The sequence below is a fragment of the Chelonia mydas genome, chromosome 7 (genome assembly GCF_015237465.2).
Source record: "Chelonia mydas isolate rCheMyd1 chromosome 7, rCheMyd1.pri.v2, whole genome shotgun sequence".
Lineage (NCBI taxonomy): Eukaryota > Metazoa > Chordata > Testudines > Cheloniidae > Chelonia > Chelonia mydas.
This window is the reverse complement of record NC_057853.1, coordinates 35,810,891-35,831,659: the sequence shown is the minus strand read 5'-3', so window position 1 is coordinate 35,831,659 and position 20,769 is coordinate 35,810,891. Positions and strand designations below refer to the sequence as shown.

Sequence of the window (20,769 nt, the reverse complement as noted above, 5' to 3'; positions counted from 1 at the left end):
CAAGAGTGTGGTAGGAGGCACCTTGTTTACATGGAGACACTATTTACAATAAAAGCATTTGTTTTGCCACCATAACAGCCCAGCCAAAGTTCTCAATGGCAAAATGAATGTAAGACTTTTAGAAGACAGAATACATTTACTGATTGTGGAAGACAAGCGACTAATGAAACGTGAAACTAAAGCATGGGAGCAGGTAGATTGGTTTGAAGAACAGTGACAGGTTCCTACTGTTTCACTTGTGTAACTAAACGCCTGCTTTCTTTGTTCTTTGTTCATCCCTGAGCCTCTGATGAAACTGTTAAATGATTTGAATAATGCACAGTCCGTGATACTTTATTATTTTTAAAATAGGCTGCTTTTACGCCTTGAAGCATTAAACAGATACAAATTTAACTCACTAGTTTACAGAGAAGAAAAAGGCCACTACAGCTATTCACTCTGCTGTTCACTTTTCATCTGGAACACAGCATTTCATTTGCAACAGTAAATTAAATACTGTTTCACTGATATCCAATGACTTGTTAAAAGGATTTCAAAAATATTTTTTGTGAAAGATATGATTAAAATAGAAGATCTGTATATGTGGACTTTAGAAAAGCCAAAGTCATTTGAGGAGAAGCTTTGTTTACCACAGTAGCGATCTTGTCAATTTCATGGCCAGATGATATCGACAGGCCTCAGCTGACATCTCACAGATTAACAAAGAACAAAGCAGAGGGAAATTGCTTTAATCAGACACTGCGTGGCCAGCAAGCAAGCAAACTTATTTGTCAGAAACATCTGCTGCATCCAAGAGAATACACAACGGGCTAGTCACCCATTCTCTCTCCACTGTTACAAATACGTTACCTGATTAACACAGACGTGGGATTTAAATGGATGGAATTATTTTAAAGTGACCTTTCTGGGGTAAGCATAATTTTCTGTGTTATAGCAGCACCTACTATGATCTTATGATGAAGGGTCAGTTACTGTGTCTGGTCACACTTTTTCCTGGGACACTTTTTCATCCAAGATGACAGCGAATAAGCTCAGTTTTCAGGTCTACTGCTGCTTAAGGGAAGGGCTCTGAGTGACTGCTTGGGAAATGGTCCCAGGAGTGGGGGACAGAAAGGGGAAGGAGGAGAGCAAATTTCTTTGAGAAGACTGGGCTCTACACTCAAGGGTCATAGACAGGGTTGATTTTATCTGCTTTACTGTATGGGTGCGTCAGCTAAAAAATGATTAAGATCACAAAATACACGTGGACAACAAAATGAATGAAATGTAAATGAATACCATAATGTGATTGGAAACCACCCAAAATACAGTACACAATCATTAGAAATTAGAAAAAATAGAATTAAAATATAACCATGTCTTCCCTAAAAGGCCTCATAAAACCTTTCTTTTTATGCACAGATTGTTTTCAGCTGCAATAACAAAATCAGAATCTATCTAAGCAAATGGCATTTGCACATGCATGTTGGGCATTTGGACTTCTAACTACCCAACCTGTCCTTGTAAATACCATTTGCACATTCAGTCTCTGTCTTTTGTGAACACAAATGATTGTGTGTACAGAAACTCCAATTTACTTTAGGCTGAGCTCATAAAATCAAATAAATGCTCCATTATTTTATGTCTTGTTCTCTCCTACTCCACTCAGCTGTCAGATTTTATAATTTTGTTTTTTCTTTTTTTAATCTCTGTCCCTACCATGGCATCAGTTGGTGTTGTGGATGCATTTGGGATTTTGAAAGAAAATGTACATGATATATCAATAAAAGCATTAGCAATAGGGCTGACATATAACGAGACAGTGTCCCTTTTTGAAATGAGCCACGTGTCTTCATTTAGGAGCCTAATCCAACACCCGTTTAAATCTATGGAAGGATTGTCATTGGACTTCCTGGAGAGGAAGGATGGACCAGTGGTTAGGGTGCTACCCTGGGACTTGGGAGACCTAGATTGAATTCCCTCCTCTGCCACAGACTTCCTATGTGACCATTTAGGCCCAGATTTTTAACAGTATTTAGGCGTTGTTACGCTCAGTGTTACAACACCCAACTGATTTAGGAGCCTAAACCTTATGTTCAAAAGGGATTTAGGTGCCTACGAGCCTAAACTCCATCAGCAGTTAATATAAGTACCAAAGGCAGAAACAGACTTCAATGAATCAGACTCTTAGAAGTTTCCTGTGATCATTAATGCATTTGTTCAGCAGGATCACTTTTACCATATGGTTTTTAACAGAGACGTCTCTTAATGAATAGCCACCACACCTTTTGCTATGAGCCTTTACCATACAAGACGGAGGAAAACAAATGAATAGATGCCCCATTTTCCTTCAGTCATTATCCTTCCCCACTGCCCCAGGCAATAACCCAAAGAGTAATCTCCTACAGAGATTTTCATTTAAGAATCTCAAAGCTATTTCAAGGATTGGTAAATATTATCATTCCCTATATTACAGAAGAGGAAACTGAAAAGCAGGGTGATTAAGTGACTCATTCAAAGTTACCAAGTGGAGGAATAGGGAGGATAAATTTAGCCCAGGCATAAACAGCCACAACTCCCATTGACTTCATTAGAAGTTGCGCCTACTTATGTCCCTACTAAATTTGATCATAGGTCTCCTGCTTCTCAGCTGCTATACTCATCACAGCATGCTGCCTCCTTTTGATATATGCTAAGGATATTTCCCCTTCCCCCAGAACAGCTGATTAAAATAAGTCTGGAACTTTAAGATCATCCTGTACATCAACAGAGGTAAGAACTTCATTTCAGAGCAGAGGTTGAGTCTGTATCTTTGTCAGCAACCAGAAAAAACAAACTTCTAATATGACTCAGCTCAACAGGGTTGTTATTGTGTTAGATGATTCAGACTTTCTTTGCAGCTGTGTCTGCTTACAGATTTCCCCACCCAAACAACAGTACTTGCTGTACTGGTGGCAATGCCCATTTTGCAAATTTTGGAGTATCCACAGATTGACTGAATCTGCCAGACATTCTTAAAGCTGCTTGTAAGGGAGACAAAGTTAACATGGACAAATCACTTGTAAATGAGGGCCTGATTCTCCTTTGATTTGTGACCATGTGCATGAGAAATAACTCCATTGGAGTAAATGGAGTTATGTTGGGGGTCCAAAATATTTGCTTCAAATCTTGCTGCTGTTTCTACTCCAGAAGAATATGCCCAGTACAGGTTTCAAATAAGATTCCATTTAAATATTTTGTACTGTTATCAACTTCATGAGTCAGAGGCACTTTCCTAAGGATAAATTCTATGTTAACTTAATAGGGGAAAGAGCCATATATAGCTGGCTAACATTGAAAAGTGTTAAGACTGCAAACTGCATGCGGTCAATAATATTAATAAACTAACAAAGAGTGTTAGCTTTCAGCAAAGAAAAGTTTATGGACCACAGTGGAAAACACATGCACATTTTGTCAGTTTATATGTCACTCCACTGTCTCCACATAAAGAGCAAGTAATAAGTGCATAAAGGTGCAGGTTAACATACATTAATTCCTTTTTATTTGTGATTCACGCTTTCAAGAGACAGTAAAGCACGATGAGCAAATACTGTGAAAGCTTTGAAATGCACTGCCCCAGAGCTCCCTCTAGCAACCATTTGCAGGAATCTTAGCGTCATGTAAAATCTATCTCTGTTGCTCATAAAAATATTCTTGATTAGAATACTCATAATATCTACACATCTAATAGCAAATAAAAGGTGCATTTTGTATTTCTATTACAGTGATTCATAGTATTTCTATACTTTGCAAACTTACATTTCCTAAACAATTTCAGCATTTGTAATGAAAAGATTAAAAGCAATGGTTAAGCGTGACTCACCAAAATGAGCACTTGAATGTAATATGAGCATGAAGCATTAAATAGCAATTTTCAAAACAATGAACAACTGAACCAAATGTGCATCTGTTTAATCTGTGTCTACGCTGGAATGACAATGTCATATGTCATCAACACACTCCACAGCTTTAATCAACTTGGTTTACATAGTTTGAAAGCTCTTTAGGACAGGTTTCAGAGTAGCAGCCGTGTTAGTCAGTATTCGCAAAAAGAAAAGGAGTACTTGTGGCACCTTAGAGACTAACAAATTTATTTGAGCATAAGTGAGCTCAAATAAGGGATGAAGTGAGCTGTAGCTCACAAAAGCTTATGCTCAAATAAATTTGTTAGTCTCTAAGGTGCCATAAGTACTCCTTTTCTTTAGGACAGGGACTTTCTGTGTGCAATGTGTGTATACAGTGCTTAGAACAATCAGGCCCCAATCCGGCCACCGGACTCCTTGTTGTTTTTGTGGATACAGACTAACATGGCTACCCCCTGATATGTCAATGCAAATAAAGATGATAATAATTTACATTTTAATTGGCACGTATTGGAATTACAGGTAATTTCCACGTATCTGTTTCAAGTAAGGGCCTTTCTCACCACAATGAAATTGAACTACTTATATTTTGTGAACCTTGAGTTAGTTAAGATCTTGGGAAAATTTTAAAATGTTGATCTGATTCTATAATGACATCTATGCGGAACTGTTTCTGCAAACAATCTCTCCATTTTAATAACTTTTTCAGTTAATTAATTCTTCTACTCATATAGTAGATAGTTGTGCAATATTTAGATTTTCCTAATAATGAAAGTTATTTTAAGATACAGTCTACTTCTGGAACATAGGTTCTTCAATATGTCATGGTTTGGACTGCTCTCTGCTCCATCTAGTGGCATATAAAGTCCATGTTGTTCAAATATTCAATAAAAATATGGACATCATTTTGAGTTGCTAAATAGAACAGTATGTCCTACAGTCAGAGAAATTGAAAGTTAACTTCATATCTGCACAAGGGAAATGAAAGTAAGCAGCAGTTGCGATGCATGCAAAGTACTGAAGGCTGTATGATGTATGTGCATTGTAACCAAAACCATCCAAAAAAGAAACATGACTAAAAGCTTAATATGATCACAAAAGAAGCCCCTGTATTCAAAATGGAAAAATAAAAATGAGCCAGATCTTAATCAATACCAATTTGCAAGTGCCTAATAAAACATTTTCTATGTGAAAGCATCCAAGTGGTAGCTCTTCTTCAACGCTTAACGCAGGGGCACTCTGGAATGCATTCACACAAAATAAGTGAATAAACCATGAGAACAGCAGCTAAACGATTTTCCCCCAGTCTTCCATATCAAAGATGTATGTGTTATGGTCCATTTGTTGAACGATTCATTCATGCACAACTAGAGGCATCCTCCACACTCCCAACTATGGAAAGTATATAGAAATCAGAAGAAAAGGGAAAGACAGTTTTCAATGCAGCCCTTCCCTTCCATTTTATGACAATGTGCACCGATTAGGTCATCTGCTTAAAACTTGGATGAAGTAACTAGAAAAGAATTCTACCCAGTTCCAGTGCTGAAGCCTGAGATATACAGCATGTTTTATTTAGCTAGCCATTATTTATTTAAAAAGGAAAATGTGCACTTCTCCATATCTGACTTTCACTGCATCAGTGGAGGTCAGCTTTTCTGGTGCAGAACAATGCATGGTTTGAAAATAGCGTAGTTACTGACTTGAGAGTTTTGTATGCCAACAATTTCTGAGGACACAAATTTTGCTTCTAACTGGAAAGGGCAAAATGCAGACAACACCAAGTGATCGTATTCTCTTTGCCACAGACAATAGCACAGATCTGCCTTCGACTGCCTTTTCTCATGAGAGGCAGTATGAACTGTAACTACATTCAGGATGATGCTTTCTCTTCATTGCAAAAGGCCTGGCACCCAGAATTAATGCTTTTGGACTTTCATGTACATACGTCTTTCCTCTATTTTTCTTCCAAACAAACAAACAAATAAAATACAGACGCGAAGATCTCACAAATCCCAGCCTGTGGAAGAGAATAATTACTGTGCTTCAGATCAGTACACTGAGTGGAGAGAGGTAATTATTGTTTACGCTAGTGACAGAGATAAGCAAGTCAAAATAATACAAATCCCTACTGTTTCTAGCCAAGTGTAACAAGTCTGTGAGAAATTCCTGCTGAATTTGGAAGAGATAAAAGGCTAAGAAAATGTCAGTGACATGCAGACATTTTAATGTTCTACTCTGCCTAACATGGTAAACATGAGAACACTGATACATCTGTATCAAAAAGGATAAATCCTTTAAACAACAGTTTCAGCATGCACGATCTGCAAATTCCTCATAGAGAATGAATGCCCATTAATGCCACTGTTATGCCATATGATTGGGATCCACATGAATCAGATGCATTCAATCCCCAAATGTAGGCTCGAGCCATACAGTGCTCTCAATCTGCACACACAGATTGAGGGTAGTGTAAAACCTCTTGCAAATGGACAAACAGTACCAGGGTTTGCATTCCTTAAGGCCAAATTCTTCCCCAGGTATGTGACACATGTATCTGGGGCATGGTCATGAAGTAATCTAAAGAATGACATGACATGGGGTAACTGGGAGAAAAATTGAGGAGCAGGCAGTCAAAAACTGCCCCAAAGAGCAAATTTCCTATTTTCTGTCCTCCAAATGAACAGGCACATTTTGGGCCATTACTGGACCTTGAATTGTGTGTAGTGTGGAACAAGAGAAGAATATGATGACCCTTACCCTGCTTGTCTCAGTCTGCTTCCTTCCCTGATCCTACTGGTCCCAATCCTTTCCATCCCCTGTCCTTACAACCACATATAATTAAGAGAAAATATCAACTCTTTTGCAAGCCTTTCATCTTGCCCCCTGCCCCCATCCTCTAACTCCATTTAAATCCCCAGTAGTTCATATCCTTTAGAATTATATCTTGTGGTGTGATAGACCTAACGCCAAAGTAGCCCCTCTCCCAAGAGCAATTTCTTCAGCAATTTTCTGCTCCCCACTAACCCTGATTATAGGACCTTTATTTCCCAGAATATCTTTCTGGGTCTGGCCCTTTAAGTTCAGCAGAGCCAAACAGCTGCAGCCCTCAAACGGTCATTTGCAGGTGGTATGTTCTAGTTCCATCCCTCTTTTCCACCTACCAAGTACCTGTTGGGTTTCAGGAATTCGGAGCTCTTGGATGCACATGGGCAGTTCACATTCACTGTAGTGGGAGCTACATAACCATCCACGGACATATCTGGGCCTTTACATGATACTGTATATAGCTTAGAGAAAGATACACTTATTCAGTTGGGTGTGTTTATCAGTGCCTAATACAGAATATGACTCTTTCACAAACATTTAAATATACAATTGGTAGATTTACAGACTTTTAAAAAACATTGAGAAATGCGGGTGTTCAAAGCCTAGGCAAATATGGTCCTGCAGCTACAGTACCCATCTGGCAGAATCACCGGAATAGTCAGATGACACCTACAGTAGTAGAAAAGCAGTTGAACCTAAGTCCCAGGTTCGAACATCCCTAAATACTGGTCACATTCAGATTTGGATCTGCACTGTGGAGCTAAAGCCCAATTTTGAAATATGCATTCAAGACTGTTCCAAAAGGCTTAATGCAATACATGTTCAGAGAGAACAAAAATCCATTTGAAAGAAAATAAATCACATTAGTTAGCACATCTACTGCCTATAAGAAATTATTATGACTGCATGTGATAACAAAATGCACAGTACACTGGGAGATTTATGGCACTGTTTATTTTGGTTCAAAATATATTGTGCATTTTACATTTTTGTTTACACTCCATATGCATTTTAATCAGTTGGCACAGAAAGAGTGAGCCGTGAAAGCTTGGAGAAGAAAGTGCAGAGTGGAAGTTACCAGGCATTCTGAGTAAATTTAAATTCGATGTAAACCAGAATCTTTAGTGTCTCCATGCAAGTTAGTATCAGTCCCATACACACCAGCAAGAGAAAGAAGAGGAGGGAGATGGAATATACAGGTGTGGCCCTCTGACTGCCCACTTAGCGACCCAGAGCTTCTCTGTTATCTTGAGGATGGACTACTAGACCCAGAAGGTGGACAACAGAACTGGTGGAGAACATTATCTTCCCTGCCAAGGTGGGCAAAAAAGAAAAGAGAGAGAGAGAGAGAGAGGAACAGAATCACAAGGGAACAACATTTAGGAGAATTAAGTTACAATATTTAAAAACAGTACAGCCAATCTATAAGCAATGGAAGGTAGCCCAATTGCAAGGCTCATAAGAATCATTGAGAGAATATACATGGTGCTTAATTCTGGGCCTCATTTTCAGTAGATTTCATGCAATAATCAAAAGACAGCACAGACCCAGGTTAACGTTTATGGCAGTAAAGACTGTATGAGGTGGAAAGCTTTGTATCAAAGTGCCTAGCTACTTTTTAGAAGGGTGATTTCTATTTTTACCACTAGAAAAATGATTTCAAATATTCAAAGTGTACAATTCACTGAATTTCTCACTCTGCCCCAATCTATTGTAGGATAAAGGTCCTTGGTTTTAACTGATCAAAGAGACAGACTCCATGAGGACTTCCAACCGTATTTAATTGAAAATATAGGAGTGGAGGCATAATTTTTTCACATGGTGATTTACGCATAGAAATATTTCTTACAGATAGGGCTGTACTCCTTTTTCTTTTAAGCTAGGAAGAACTCTGCTTTCAGAGTTGCCAGCATCATGAATAGTGCTACAAATCAGAAGTTAGATATGCTATTAAATTACAAAAGCAATCTGGAATACCTACATCTGTAATGCTATATTGTACTCTATGGTGGGAGGAAGTAGAGGAAGGGATGCCGGCTTATCAGGAAGCTTGCACGATGTCACTTCTTTACCAGTAACACCACCACCAGTGGCCATTTTCTTTAACTATATAGCACGCTAAAGAAGAAGGATGGAAAGGAATATAATGAAGGAAGGAAAACAAGAAAATCTAAAGACAAAGAATAGCTCTTATGATAATCTACCAATTGATTTTAACAGTGTATTGGCTGTGAATGTGTAGATTACAGTTTTTCCATATCTAGGTCTTGTAGGTCAGAAGGTGGAGAAATTGAAAGTATTATTCTATTTTTATACTAGCTTTTCTGTGCAACTTGGCAATTTAAACAGAATGAAAATCATATTTACTGGCACTGAAATCTCTTATTACCAAATATATTGTTTGATTGATTCTTCGGATCTCTGTTTGGAATTGCTATATTTCTCTCAGGAGCCATCAAAATTATGAACTTCTGCTCCAGTTTGCATGAGTCGTGTCATTTTTATCATTCTGATCAGTTTGAAATAATATGGTCTGGCATTAACTTGGAATTTTAAAAAAGAAAATCATAACACTTAAAAATGTGTTAAAAAGTCATAGTTAGCAAATTGCTATTTTGTTGGAATGAAGATACCTTCCCAACAACTGCTGGTGTTTTGTGAAGCCTTAATAAGCTGTCATTTTAGCCACTCAATGTATTCTGGGAAATGTAGCTCATTGGACACATCTGTATCTGTGATGGACTTTTGGCTGGAAAACCACATCAGGACACCCTCACTAGTAGATTGTGGAGTTGGGAGGCTCCCTGAAAGACATGGCATTCTAGGACTAAAAGACATTTCTATGTGAGATTTTACAGAGGAGTTTGGGGTATTTTCTCTGAGACTAGGATACATTGTGCTTTTGTTGAATGAGCGAAGTGAATCTGAGGGCGGAAAAAGCTATTTTAACCTGAAAAAATTAGTAAAGTTTCACTTGCAGGAATCTAACAAAAGTTGATTTTTCCCTGATTGTGCTGACTGTGCAAATATTTCACAGGACACTTTGAGAAACTGATTGTGAAAAAGAAACCTGCTACTTATACATCAACAGCTAACAGCTAGGCATTTGGTTTATTATTGGAGGGTGGATTTCCTTATTAACCATTACTGTAATATTTGGCTACACTGATTACTACTGGCACAGGCAAAAAGGATGAGCATGATCAAACATTCTGCTATATTTGATGCAGTGGTTTGTTACACATTAGCCAACGTTGCTGGTTAAAACTGAAAAATTCTGTGTTGAATGTCAGAATAAGTACAGAATTGTCAGAAGAATAATTTTACCTCACAGAGGTGCTGATTAAACATTATGCAGGCAGAGAGTGCAAGAAAATCATGGGGTTTCTTTGGTACTATAACATCCTTTGCAATATCTTTTTGTTTTCAGAGGCATCACTGGGGAAAAAAAAGACAAGAAAAGGAAATCTCCAGTTTCAAGAGTTTAGAAAACATCTTTGGACATGACAAGGCATTTAGTTTGAAAATATCAGTAATGAAAGCTGAAGAGGGTAGATGGAGGAGTATGGTTGGGAGCTGTTATTTCATGCACAATAAAACAAAGAAATAGTATTCATACGAAGAAACAGATCAGATCAAATGGAATTCAGCCTTTCAAACAGTTATTTCAATGTCTTTCAAGCATTAATGTTAAACAAATCTGTCCAGTTGTAGTAATATGTACATGCTTATATACACACATATGCACATATAGTACAAATATGTATATACAGGTATATTTTCTACACACACATTCTTTCTCTCCCGGTTATCCTCCTATTTGCACTCAACCATCACAGCTTCAGTACTGATCAGATGTAAGGCTCTGTGTTTGTCACGGAGGTTGCGGAAATCATGGATTCCTGCGACCTCCGTGACTTCTGCAGCAGCTGGTGTGGCTGACCCCAGGGCCGCCCAAGCAGCTGGCCCTGGGGCCACCTGCTTGAAAGGTCCTGGGGACAGCCACACTGGCCGCTGCTGGAGTGGCTTTGAAGCCAGCTGCTTGGACGGCCCCACAGCCAGTTGCATCATCTGCTGCTGTGGTGGCCCTGGGCAGCGGCCAATGTGGCTGGCTCCAGGGACCACCTGAGCAGCAGTCCTTGGGGCGGCGGGAGGAGCCACAGCTCAGGGGCTCCCGACAGCAATCCCGGACTGGCTGGAGCAGCAGCTGGCCTCGGGCTTCCCCACAGCAGTGGCTGCAGTGGCAGCAGGCCCTCGGGGCTTTCCCCTCCTGCAGCTGGAGCGGTAGCAGGCCACTGTGATATTTTGTTTTTTTGCCCATGACCAGTCCATGTCTTTTACTAAAAATTACCCGTGATTAAATCTTAGCCTTAATCATATGTACAGAAGCTTGAGCACCCTGAGCAATAACATGTGCATTAAGTAATTACATCCAACAGACCTGGAAGTCCCTCCTTTTACATGAATAGAGTGGCAGGCTGAATCCGCAGCTTGCGAAGGCAGCCATTTAAAGATCGAATTCAGTGACGGTGCAAACAGTCATGTAAGTTGAATGGTAAAATTACATACAGCAATTTTGCAGCCAGTGGCTGTACAAAATCAATGTAAGTTACACCACATTTAAATGGTGTAAATGGTGACCACATTTAGCTCTGGCATAGTGGCTCAGTTCCCAACTGAAGCCTGCTTACAGCAGGGCTGAATTTGAAATTTGACTTGTAATGCTGGGAAAAGCGTGTTCCCCTTCAAACAAGGGGTAGATTGCATTATTTTAGACCCTCTATTATTTATTTTGCCTGCCATTCTCACCCGTCCGGGTAGGTACTTCACCTCCCCAGGAGGTGGTAGCTATGTCAACAGGAGAAGCCCTCCCATCGACACAGCACTGCCTACACTGGGCGTTAGGTCAATATTACTGTGTCACTCAGGGGTCTAGGTTTTCCACACCCCTGAGTGATGACATTATACCAACATACATTTGTTGTGCAGACCAGGGCTTAGTGGGTAAATGATAATGCTTCTTAGCTAAATAACGATAAATAATAATGTAGTACTTAGCTATTCCATAAATTACATTACTTTGCCATTTACACTCAAATTTACATAATCCACTGATGGATTTTGGGCAGGCTTCTATGGAAACTGTACCCTCTTAACTGTAGGGTGCATCTGGTTTTAAACCTCTCCCCCATTCTCTGCTAAATCAAATGATTGTTGCTATTATTGAACAGCAGGTTGTTAACTATTCAAACTGTATTCTGTTTACAATCTGTTTCTTAGAATGAATGAAAAAAGGACAAAGATGCAAGGTGTAGGGGCTAATTTGTACAGAAAGGGACAAGCAACAAGCTGGAGTTGGCATCATGTATTAGCTTACTGTGATTTCTCTTTTTTATATTACAAAAATTTAAGAAACATCTTGTATTATTACAGTGTACATTGAACAATGTAAAAATGAGCAAGCAAGAAATTACTGCAATAGTTACAGTTATTAAAAATGCATTATTTCCTTATTAACAATTCAAAACAGATGCCAAGGATCATCTTGGCTAGAAATAAAACTGCTGGAGTGAATAAAAGATCCAGCAATTAGCTAACAGCAAATCAGAGATGCTCCAGATTTCACTGTAGTGCACTCATTAATTGTTTCTTTTTCAAAGCAAATTTCACTTTTAATTCTGAGGTACAAAATTAATCCCTTTGCGTATTTTCTAAATAAAGCCGAAAACCTAAAATTAGAATTAACCATCCATTCTTAGTTTTTGTTTTCTTTCCAGTGGTTTGCATTATTAACAAAAATTGAAAGATTTAAGGTTACACTAAATGTTATTAAAATATATGCAAATGTAGGGCCCAATTTGTAAATGTTCTAAAGGCTGAGCTTCCACTTTCATCAATGGGAGTTCCGTGTAGAGAGCACTTACAAGATCAGGGCTATAGTTTGCATACTACTTATTGAATAAACTGTATTTATATGGATATTACATTATAATTTCATACATCCAGAAGCAACATCTACAACTACTAATACTTGGGGCCAGATTCTGATAGCCTTACTCACAATGAAGGGATATCAGAATCTGGCCCTTAATTCAAGTCTCAGATAACTTTGGATTTAGAGGTAAGCTACTAGTTGATTTTTCAGTTCAGGGCTTGAACCGAAAAATCTGAAAAAAATTGTTTCATGTTGACCAGAAACAGAAAATTCTCCGTTTTTCTTGATGAATTCAGGTCAAACAAAATGTTTCATTTGGTCCAAAACAATTCTTTTTTCTTTTTTCTTGTTTTCATTTAGTTTTCGGGTGTTTTTTAAACCTTAACAAAAAATCTAGCTAAATTTGAAAATGATACGTCATTTTGAAATGAAAAGTCACAACAGTTTGTTTTAAGAATGTTGAAATGAAATGTTGAGATTTTTTCAGTGTTTTCCCCCCCTCATTTTTCTCATTTGAAACTATTCACTGAATTCAAGCCGAATTCGCATTTCAGTCAACTCAAAACTGCATTTGTCAGCAAAAGGCTGTTCATCCAAACATTTTGCCCAGTTCTACGTGGAATCAATTGAGACACTGCTACTAGCCCTGAGTGTGGGGTGGCCCAGAATTCCATCTGCCAAGGAAGAACCCTGGGAAGGAATTGTGACTCATAGTCCCCTTGGCTCCTTCCTGGGGAAGGACTGCTTTGCTACAGATAGGATACAGCACACTCCCAACTTTAGCCAATGGGGCTGGCTGGGTGCAGCATGTTGAAGGGGTAGGCAAAGCTCCATTCACTCTCCACCCCACCCTACCTACTTTCTCACAGTAGAATCGGGGGAGAGGGGAGAGTTGCAGCCCTACAGAGCATGCATTCTTCCTGTGCCAGGAACGATAATCCACCATGCAGGCCATGCAGGGGGCTGGGCTTACATGAAGTAACTCCTCTGCACACTAAGAATCAACCTTGCCTTTAATGTTCTAGGATGGGGTATTCTAAAGTACTCAGAGTTGGCCTAACTCTGCTTCCAGTAAGCCAATGGTAAAACTCCTTGGGCCAGATCATCAGCTGGTGTAAACTGTGAGAACTTCTTGACTTCAGCTGAGCTATGATAATTTACACAAGTTGAGAGTCTGACCCCTTGACTTCAATGGAAACAGTATTAGGTCAACAGTGAGTGGTTTTGAATACCCCATCCCCCATAGTTCTAAAATGTACGTGTTATAAGTTTGCTTTAGAGTCCTATGAAGTAACCTACATTTTCTGTACCTTGCTATACAATATTAATAAACTAATATTTAATTGTATATGGTTTTCCAGTATTTTTAAAAAATGATTGAAATAAAAAATATTCTAATCATATAAATTATGTTTAATACAGGTGATCAAAATATTTAAGTAGAAAAAATACATTAGAAAAATGTGTGATAAAAATACCACCTAGCCCTTTTCATCAGTACGAGGACAGTGTCATTATCCTAATTTTCCCAATGGGGAAACTGAGGCACAGGAGATGAAGTAATTTAAGATTATCCAGTAGCCCTATGGCAGACATGGGAATAGAAGCCAGTGCAGTGCTCTATACACTACGCAACACTGCCTCCGTATAAAAATGTGTATTTTAAAACCAAAAACATGAATTAGGTTAAGCTACAGATCTAAGGGACTTTCAATACGCAAGGACATGTGGGTATAAATTAATTATAAACAACAAGAGAAATGGCAATAGCACCAATACTACTGTTGCTGGTAAATAACCCACTTCTAGAAAGTTATCCAAACAGGGTCAAGAAACTAAAACATCTGTGGCCTTCATATCTATTCATTTAACACAAAGGAAAATTAAAAACTCATGAAGAAATAAGAGGGGGGAACCTGCACATTGTCAGGACACTTGTCAGCACTGGATGAGGTTCAGAGTCATTATTTACAACTGTATTATAGATTTCCACTGCCAAACATGGAGTGAGGATACTGCTGATGAAAAGAAGCCAACACGAGGAGAGATGGATGGAGACTGAAAATGTGAAAGATGGAAAGCATCCAACACATGCATGATCAGGGATAACTAACATGTGAAACAGAGAAAATAACAAAATGTGTTTATGCATTTACAGATTTAGGATTCATTGCTGGCTTTCTTCTTTCCTTATTACCAACACAAGGTGAGTAGAGGGTTTTTCAGCACATACTTCTAATATTTTGGTACAAGTATTATTCATGAGCTGGCAATTACCACTAGCTAATTTGATAGTAGAAGTTAAATAAAAGACAAGCTGTTCACTGCATGCACAATTTCTTAATAATTTCCGTATGTTTAAATACCTTAGATGACTTGCCCTACTGTGTTTCTATAAAGGACACTGGAGTAACTCACTGTTTCTACAAATTTTCTGCTGGGGGTGTATAATATTCACTGTCTAACTTAAACAGAATTTCAAAATTAAATTCTACATCTAGAATCTGCAACAGTTAGCTGTACTGTAGGGCATTGTTCAATCCATGCAGGGCATGATCCTGCCAAGTGCTTCCTATGATGTTCTGAATGTTCTAATGCCACTGAGTTAAAAAGGAATGGAGAGTGCTCAGCATCTTGCAGGATCAGGTCCTTACTCCCTGGAGAGCCAGACATGTGTCTTATTTTACACACAATAAGAAAGTATTCTGGGGCAAAGAGGTTCACATTCTTTTTACTGCAAATTAGGGGATAAAGGGAGAATTAAATGATTTAATACATTTGTGTTGTGAGAATAAAATGTTTTTCCTTCTCACAGGGAGTCTAGGGAGACTTGCTGCCTATGATTTATAAAGATAACTTCACTCTCTGTCATTCAGCAGTACTTGAGAGAAATCAATAGACACAGGACTGTCCTACTGGATTTAAAATTTATTCAATATAAAATCTATTTTGATTTTATCTAATGCTGCGTGATGCTTTACATCAAACTGAGAATCATTTGATCATATAAGATTATAAAACCAGATCTCTCTTTAATAACAGTAGATGGGTGGACCATATCTACTCTTACCTGTACTCTGAGTGTGTGGCAGGGACAGTTAGCTGGGTATGGTACAATGGTGCTGGACAGCAAAACTGGTGCAGAGTATTTATAGACCTACGACACAAGGAAAAACACAAAGTCAAAACACCAAGTGTCTAGAAAGGGGCTTTTTAGGAAAAGGTAGGTACTAATAGGTATGTTTGAAACTTTCCATAAATTTGAATGAAATTTGAAGTAGTACAACTGTCAACTCTGATTCCCAGAAAATAAAGGGGAATAGTCCCAAACTTATGTATACATCAAGAATGATTATGATGAATTATTGCAACAAAGAGAAATTTTGTTGCAAAGAACAAAACAAAACAAGAAAAAGGTGCTAATTTATGACTTTATGTTTTTGCCTTGTCATGTGGAACAACAGAAGCAAAGATAATGGAGGTTAAGGGTTAAAATTCCTGCAGAAATATAAAATTTCAAATATGTGAATTACTCTGCACCAGTCAAGCTGTTTTATTGCTATTTGTACTACAACAGTATTTACAAACATGAGGAGGAGAATGGGATGCATATGTAAATAAATGAACATAATACCTTTAAACTCTCTCAAGGCCCAGCCGCTATAAATAAATGGCACCATACTGCTTTGTAAGTCTGATAATTTAACTTACTGCACGTGAGTTGACATTTGAATTAAAAGAAAAAGTTCCTGAAATCAGTAATATAAATAAGTTATGGCCACATGTTCAAAATTAAGTCCTAATTTCACAATAAAAACCAAACATTTTGCATTTCATAATTCTTTATTAATAATAATTACTACTACTACAGATGAGTACAGTTAACCTAGTAAAATCACAGCTAAGTAAAAGGTACAAGGCAACACAAAATGCCACATCTGAAGAAAAATGTGAACAATCTATAAATGATGCACAGCAGTGCTTTTCAATATTTAGTATTTGTCTAGGGAAGCATTAAACAAATTATTTAGTGCAGTAAGTATTGCATGACGAAACAAGCAAATCAAATTTCCTGAAAACAGCATTCTGGAAACTAGATAAAAATAATGAAAAGTCAAACCAATATTTCATATCTCCTGCAGCATCTACATGGAGAAGAAGATGTGCCTGCTAAACAGATATTCTTCCTCCAATTTATTTTAAAAAATAAAACATATAAACTATTTATGATTTTTTGAAATATAAGTCATTTCTGGCCTTCATTTCTTTTGCTCACAGCATTCTCCTGAGTGTCATAAAAGGATTGCCTTTTTTTTTTAAAGGCTCCCTGTGTTTATAGAGAGTCCTCTGAGGTCATCCTCTTATCAGATCAAAAGGAGTAGTTAAGCAGAAAAAATGCCACACAGTCTTTCTTCAGAAAGAAAGGAATCAGGCACTAATCCTTTAAAGATGAAGGTCGAGTCGCTCTGATCCCTGCTGCCAACAATTGTGTCAGCAACTTCAAGGCCAAGGTGAGTGAGTTTTCCCTGATTAAGGATGGCAATTGATGGTTCCTCCCAAAAGAACTTGACCCTTGGGAAAGAAATAAAAACATTCATCAAACAACCACCATGTGTGTATTTGAAGAATATCAAGTGCTGTGGGAGGATGTTTTTCAATCGTGGCATGGTTGTTAATTGATAGCAACTTCACAAACACCTCACAATGGAAAAGAGGATGGAGAGATTGGGGGAGGAGGGGAGGGCATTCCTGGAGAAAATGGTTATTAAAAGGGACACATCAAAAAGCAGGAAAAACATTTCAGAAAAATCTTATTTTTTTACAAGTAAAACATGGGTTTATTAGAGGAAGTGGGCTTCATGCTTCACAGTGCAAGCATGGAGTGTTGCACATATCATTTGCAAGCCCAATCCTTATAGTCTGACTGCGGGGCAGCAATGCAGATGGTCAAACATGTGGTGGAGGAGTGCACAACTAGAAGATTGGAGGGTGGACTTCAACACCTTGCAGCTGTTGATGACGCAGCAGTCAGGTGGCTGAACAATCTAGATATTGACTTGTGATGCAAAAAAGAGAGAGAGAATTGCAAGGTAAAAAGTAATAGCCAGTATAGGGAGTCTGACCCTGTATTGTTGAGAGCACTGCTATATGGCCATGAAATTTCTCCAATCTAGAAGCAAAGCCAAGGCCAAAGAGGGAAACCAAAGAAGGACATGTGTGCTAAGTGCCTCCTTCACATGCAGAGGTCTGTGCTCATTAACTCCATATCTTTTCAGACACATCCATTCTCCACCCTGCCAATATCTTACTCTTGAGAGTAAGGGAGTAAGACTTTGGACTTTGTTCTGCTCAGCACAAAGGACTGGGCTTTGGGCATGAGGCTTTGGACTTTGTTCTGCTCAGCGCAGAGGATTTTGCACACTGCTTACTCATAAGCAGCTTCTGCTGACGCTTCTGGCAGAAAAAGAAAAACAAAAAACAACCACCATCCAAAGTACTTGACCCACTTTGGCTTCCTCCTGCTCCAGTAGTTCCAACTGTATTGACAGGATTTTTTCCTTATGCTCTCTGTGCTTCAGTTTCCCCATCTGCAAAGGGGGTTAACATTATCGTCTACTATCAAGGGGTTTTGGAGGCAGAATATGTTTGTTAAGTGCTTTGAGATTCTCGTATGAAAGGTGCATTGTAAAGGCAAAATACAATTATTGTATACAGTGTATAGGTGGCGCCTGTCGATCAGGTAATAACCATATTGAGATCACATAAAATCAGAGTGAAGAGGTATTTAACAGCTGAATGGGAAGCATTGTATTGTGGTAGTCCCCCATCAGCTGTACTGAGATGAAACCGTAACAAATTGCAGAGTTGGAATTCAGACATTCTGAATTTTAATTACAGATGAAACCAAGTTGCAGTGTTCAGATACAGATTTATATCTCCACTTTCCAAGGCCTCAGGATGTTAAGATCCATATTTCTATTTCAATTCATTTACACCCATAGAGGCAATCATGAAGTTCAGAGTCAGATCCAAAGTTCTGGCTTGTTGGATACAGGGATTTGGTTTAAACCCATCTCTAGTTCTGAAGGACTGACACCATTGCAATTCATTCTGAGATCCGATACCATGAGCCCAAGTCTGACCCCGACTCCAGTTTTACCTAATGGAACTTCAGGTTTCATTGGGATAAGTGAGATCGGAATCAGACCCCGTATGCCTTAACCAATCGTTGTAGCATCTATTTTTTCCTCACACATTACTGTTTATAGCAGTCCAAGTAATAGTCATTTGAATATGTAAATTATGAAGTCAGAAAATGTAAGTTTTACAGTAATTCAATCCTTTCCATAGACTTTTGAAATAAATTTGTATCTGAAATAAAGTCTGTGATACAGTTTCTAAAAAGTAATGCCTAAAATGACATCTGAACACATTTGAATACTTTGAGTTTTTAATCACCTTCCCCCTCATCTGTCTGCAGAATCTAAAATGTTTAGCCTTATTAAGTTTAACTTATTAAACTCCAATCTATGGTCTTCAAAGCTCTATTAGAGAGTTGATCGAAGATCTAAATACAGCATGGGTACCTCAGCACTGACTCAAGATAATGCTTAAAGATTGACAGATGCTTATCCTACCAATTTCATTTTCTAAGATGTTTTTGTAACATTCCAATAGGTGCCATGCAATTCTTTTTAATTCTAGTCAATTTGTTTCAGATCTTCACAAATTCCCAAGATTCCTTTGAACTGAAAGCTTTGCTTGTCACCTAAAATATTTATATTCTTTTACAGATCTCTCCTTCAAACAGACCTCCCAAATAGTAAAAATATTTCTTCTCAGAATAGTAAAAGAGATGAGCCAATGTTGCAAAGCTTGGATACAATTTCAAACTTAGCCAAAACTTGCAAAAGGTTTAAGTCTGAGGTTTTGGCTCAAGCCCATCTCTATAAATTCCCAGTATGCTGACTGTAAATGAATTCTCATACAGGATACCTTCGTATTTCACTGTGACATTAACCAGAGATGCCCACTCTCACCATTAATTTTTATATTGGCACTGAAATCTTCGCTTCAATCTACAGAGAACATATAGAGAAATAGATTCGCAGAACATCATATTAACTTTAACTGCAGGCAGATGATGCGGTGCCATCTCTTTCAGATCCCCCCGTGTTTGCTATGAAAACTCCTTTGTTTAGTAGACTCTCAAAGGTTAGAATACAACATAAACTGGAGGAAATCCAGGGTATTAGCTCTAAATCGCTTACGCTTTGATGAGCTATTTTCTTCCCTTACTTTCAAAGTAAACCATCTCTGCAAGATATTGAATATCTTCTTCCCCGTCGTAACAGGGTGACAAGGTAATTTTGTCAAACGTCGCTATTAGCAAGTGTTGGTACCCTGCAAGGATATGCTAACTGATTCCTGCTGACAGACTGGAGCAGGTCTGGCCTGTTTACTCCACCTGGGACAGGAGGGAGGTGAGAGTAGCTCTTTGGTTAGTAAGAATTAAGATCTGGGACAGAACTTGTTCTCTGCAGGGAAACTCTAGAAGTAGCTCAGCTTTGAGAGAAAGTTGAAGATATGTTTTCCAGAGATTGTTTGGTGATTATTTGAAATACCAATACAGACAAACCACAGGACGGATGTAAACTGTCAAGTATACAAAGTATATGTAGATCATATTCAGAGAGCAGGTGGGAAATTCAACCACTTACATACCTTTTCTTGCACTTATGAAGTGTGTTTTATTTTTGTTTCAGTTATCGCTACTACTCCTATAAGTACTGTGAGAAAACCAATACAATTACATCATTGTTAATCATTGTGATGGCCTTGCAAATTTCTTTCCACCAAACTTATCAGCTATCACATATGGGTAGAAGAGACCATTGGTTTAATGTCTCATTCCACGGTGGACCTAATAAACAGTGGGAGTTACTCAGGTACTTGGTACTGTACTGTAGTATTAACACTCAGCATAAAGTCCAAGTCTGGCTGGGAAAGGTATTCTTATAAAGACAGTCTTTCTGGAAGAGTGCCCTCTTTTCTGAAATTGGGTCCATCCGGTGGGTTTGGTCATCTTTTACATGGCAATATTACTGTATGCAATTTATTAATTGC

The 20,769-nt window shown here is 38.3% G+C and overlaps 1 protein-coding gene and 1 long non-coding RNA gene across 13 annotated transcripts in view; one reads left to right on the top strand and one right to left on the bottom strand.

The window, feature by feature from the left end:
- The window catches only part of LOC122466498, a 53,703-nt gene extending 42,706 nt beyond the window's left edge, over nucleotides 1-10,997 (top strand). Inside the window, exon 3 of the long non-coding RNA XR_006292074.1 lies at nucleotides 10,138-10,997. This is a non-coding gene — a long non-coding RNA (uncharacterized LOC122466498). The remainder of the gene's footprint in view (nucleotides 1-10,137) is intronic.
- IQSEC1 (IQ motif and Sec7 domain ArfGEF 1) overlaps nucleotides 1-20,769 on the bottom strand; it is a 692,283-nt gene that overhangs the window by 266,777 nt on the left and 404,737 nt on the right. For 5 of the 12 annotated variants that reach the window (XM_037903964.2, XM_037903972.2, XM_037903966.2 and 2 more), the window contains one exon: nucleotides 15,713-15,799. The exons of the other annotated variants lie outside the window; for them this stretch is intronic. In XM_037903964.2, coding sequence (XP_037759892.1) covers nucleotides 15,713-15,799 — 87 coding nt within the window. The remainder of the gene's footprint in view (nucleotides 1-15,712; nucleotides 15,800-20,769) is intronic. 12 annotated transcript variants of the gene reach the window in all.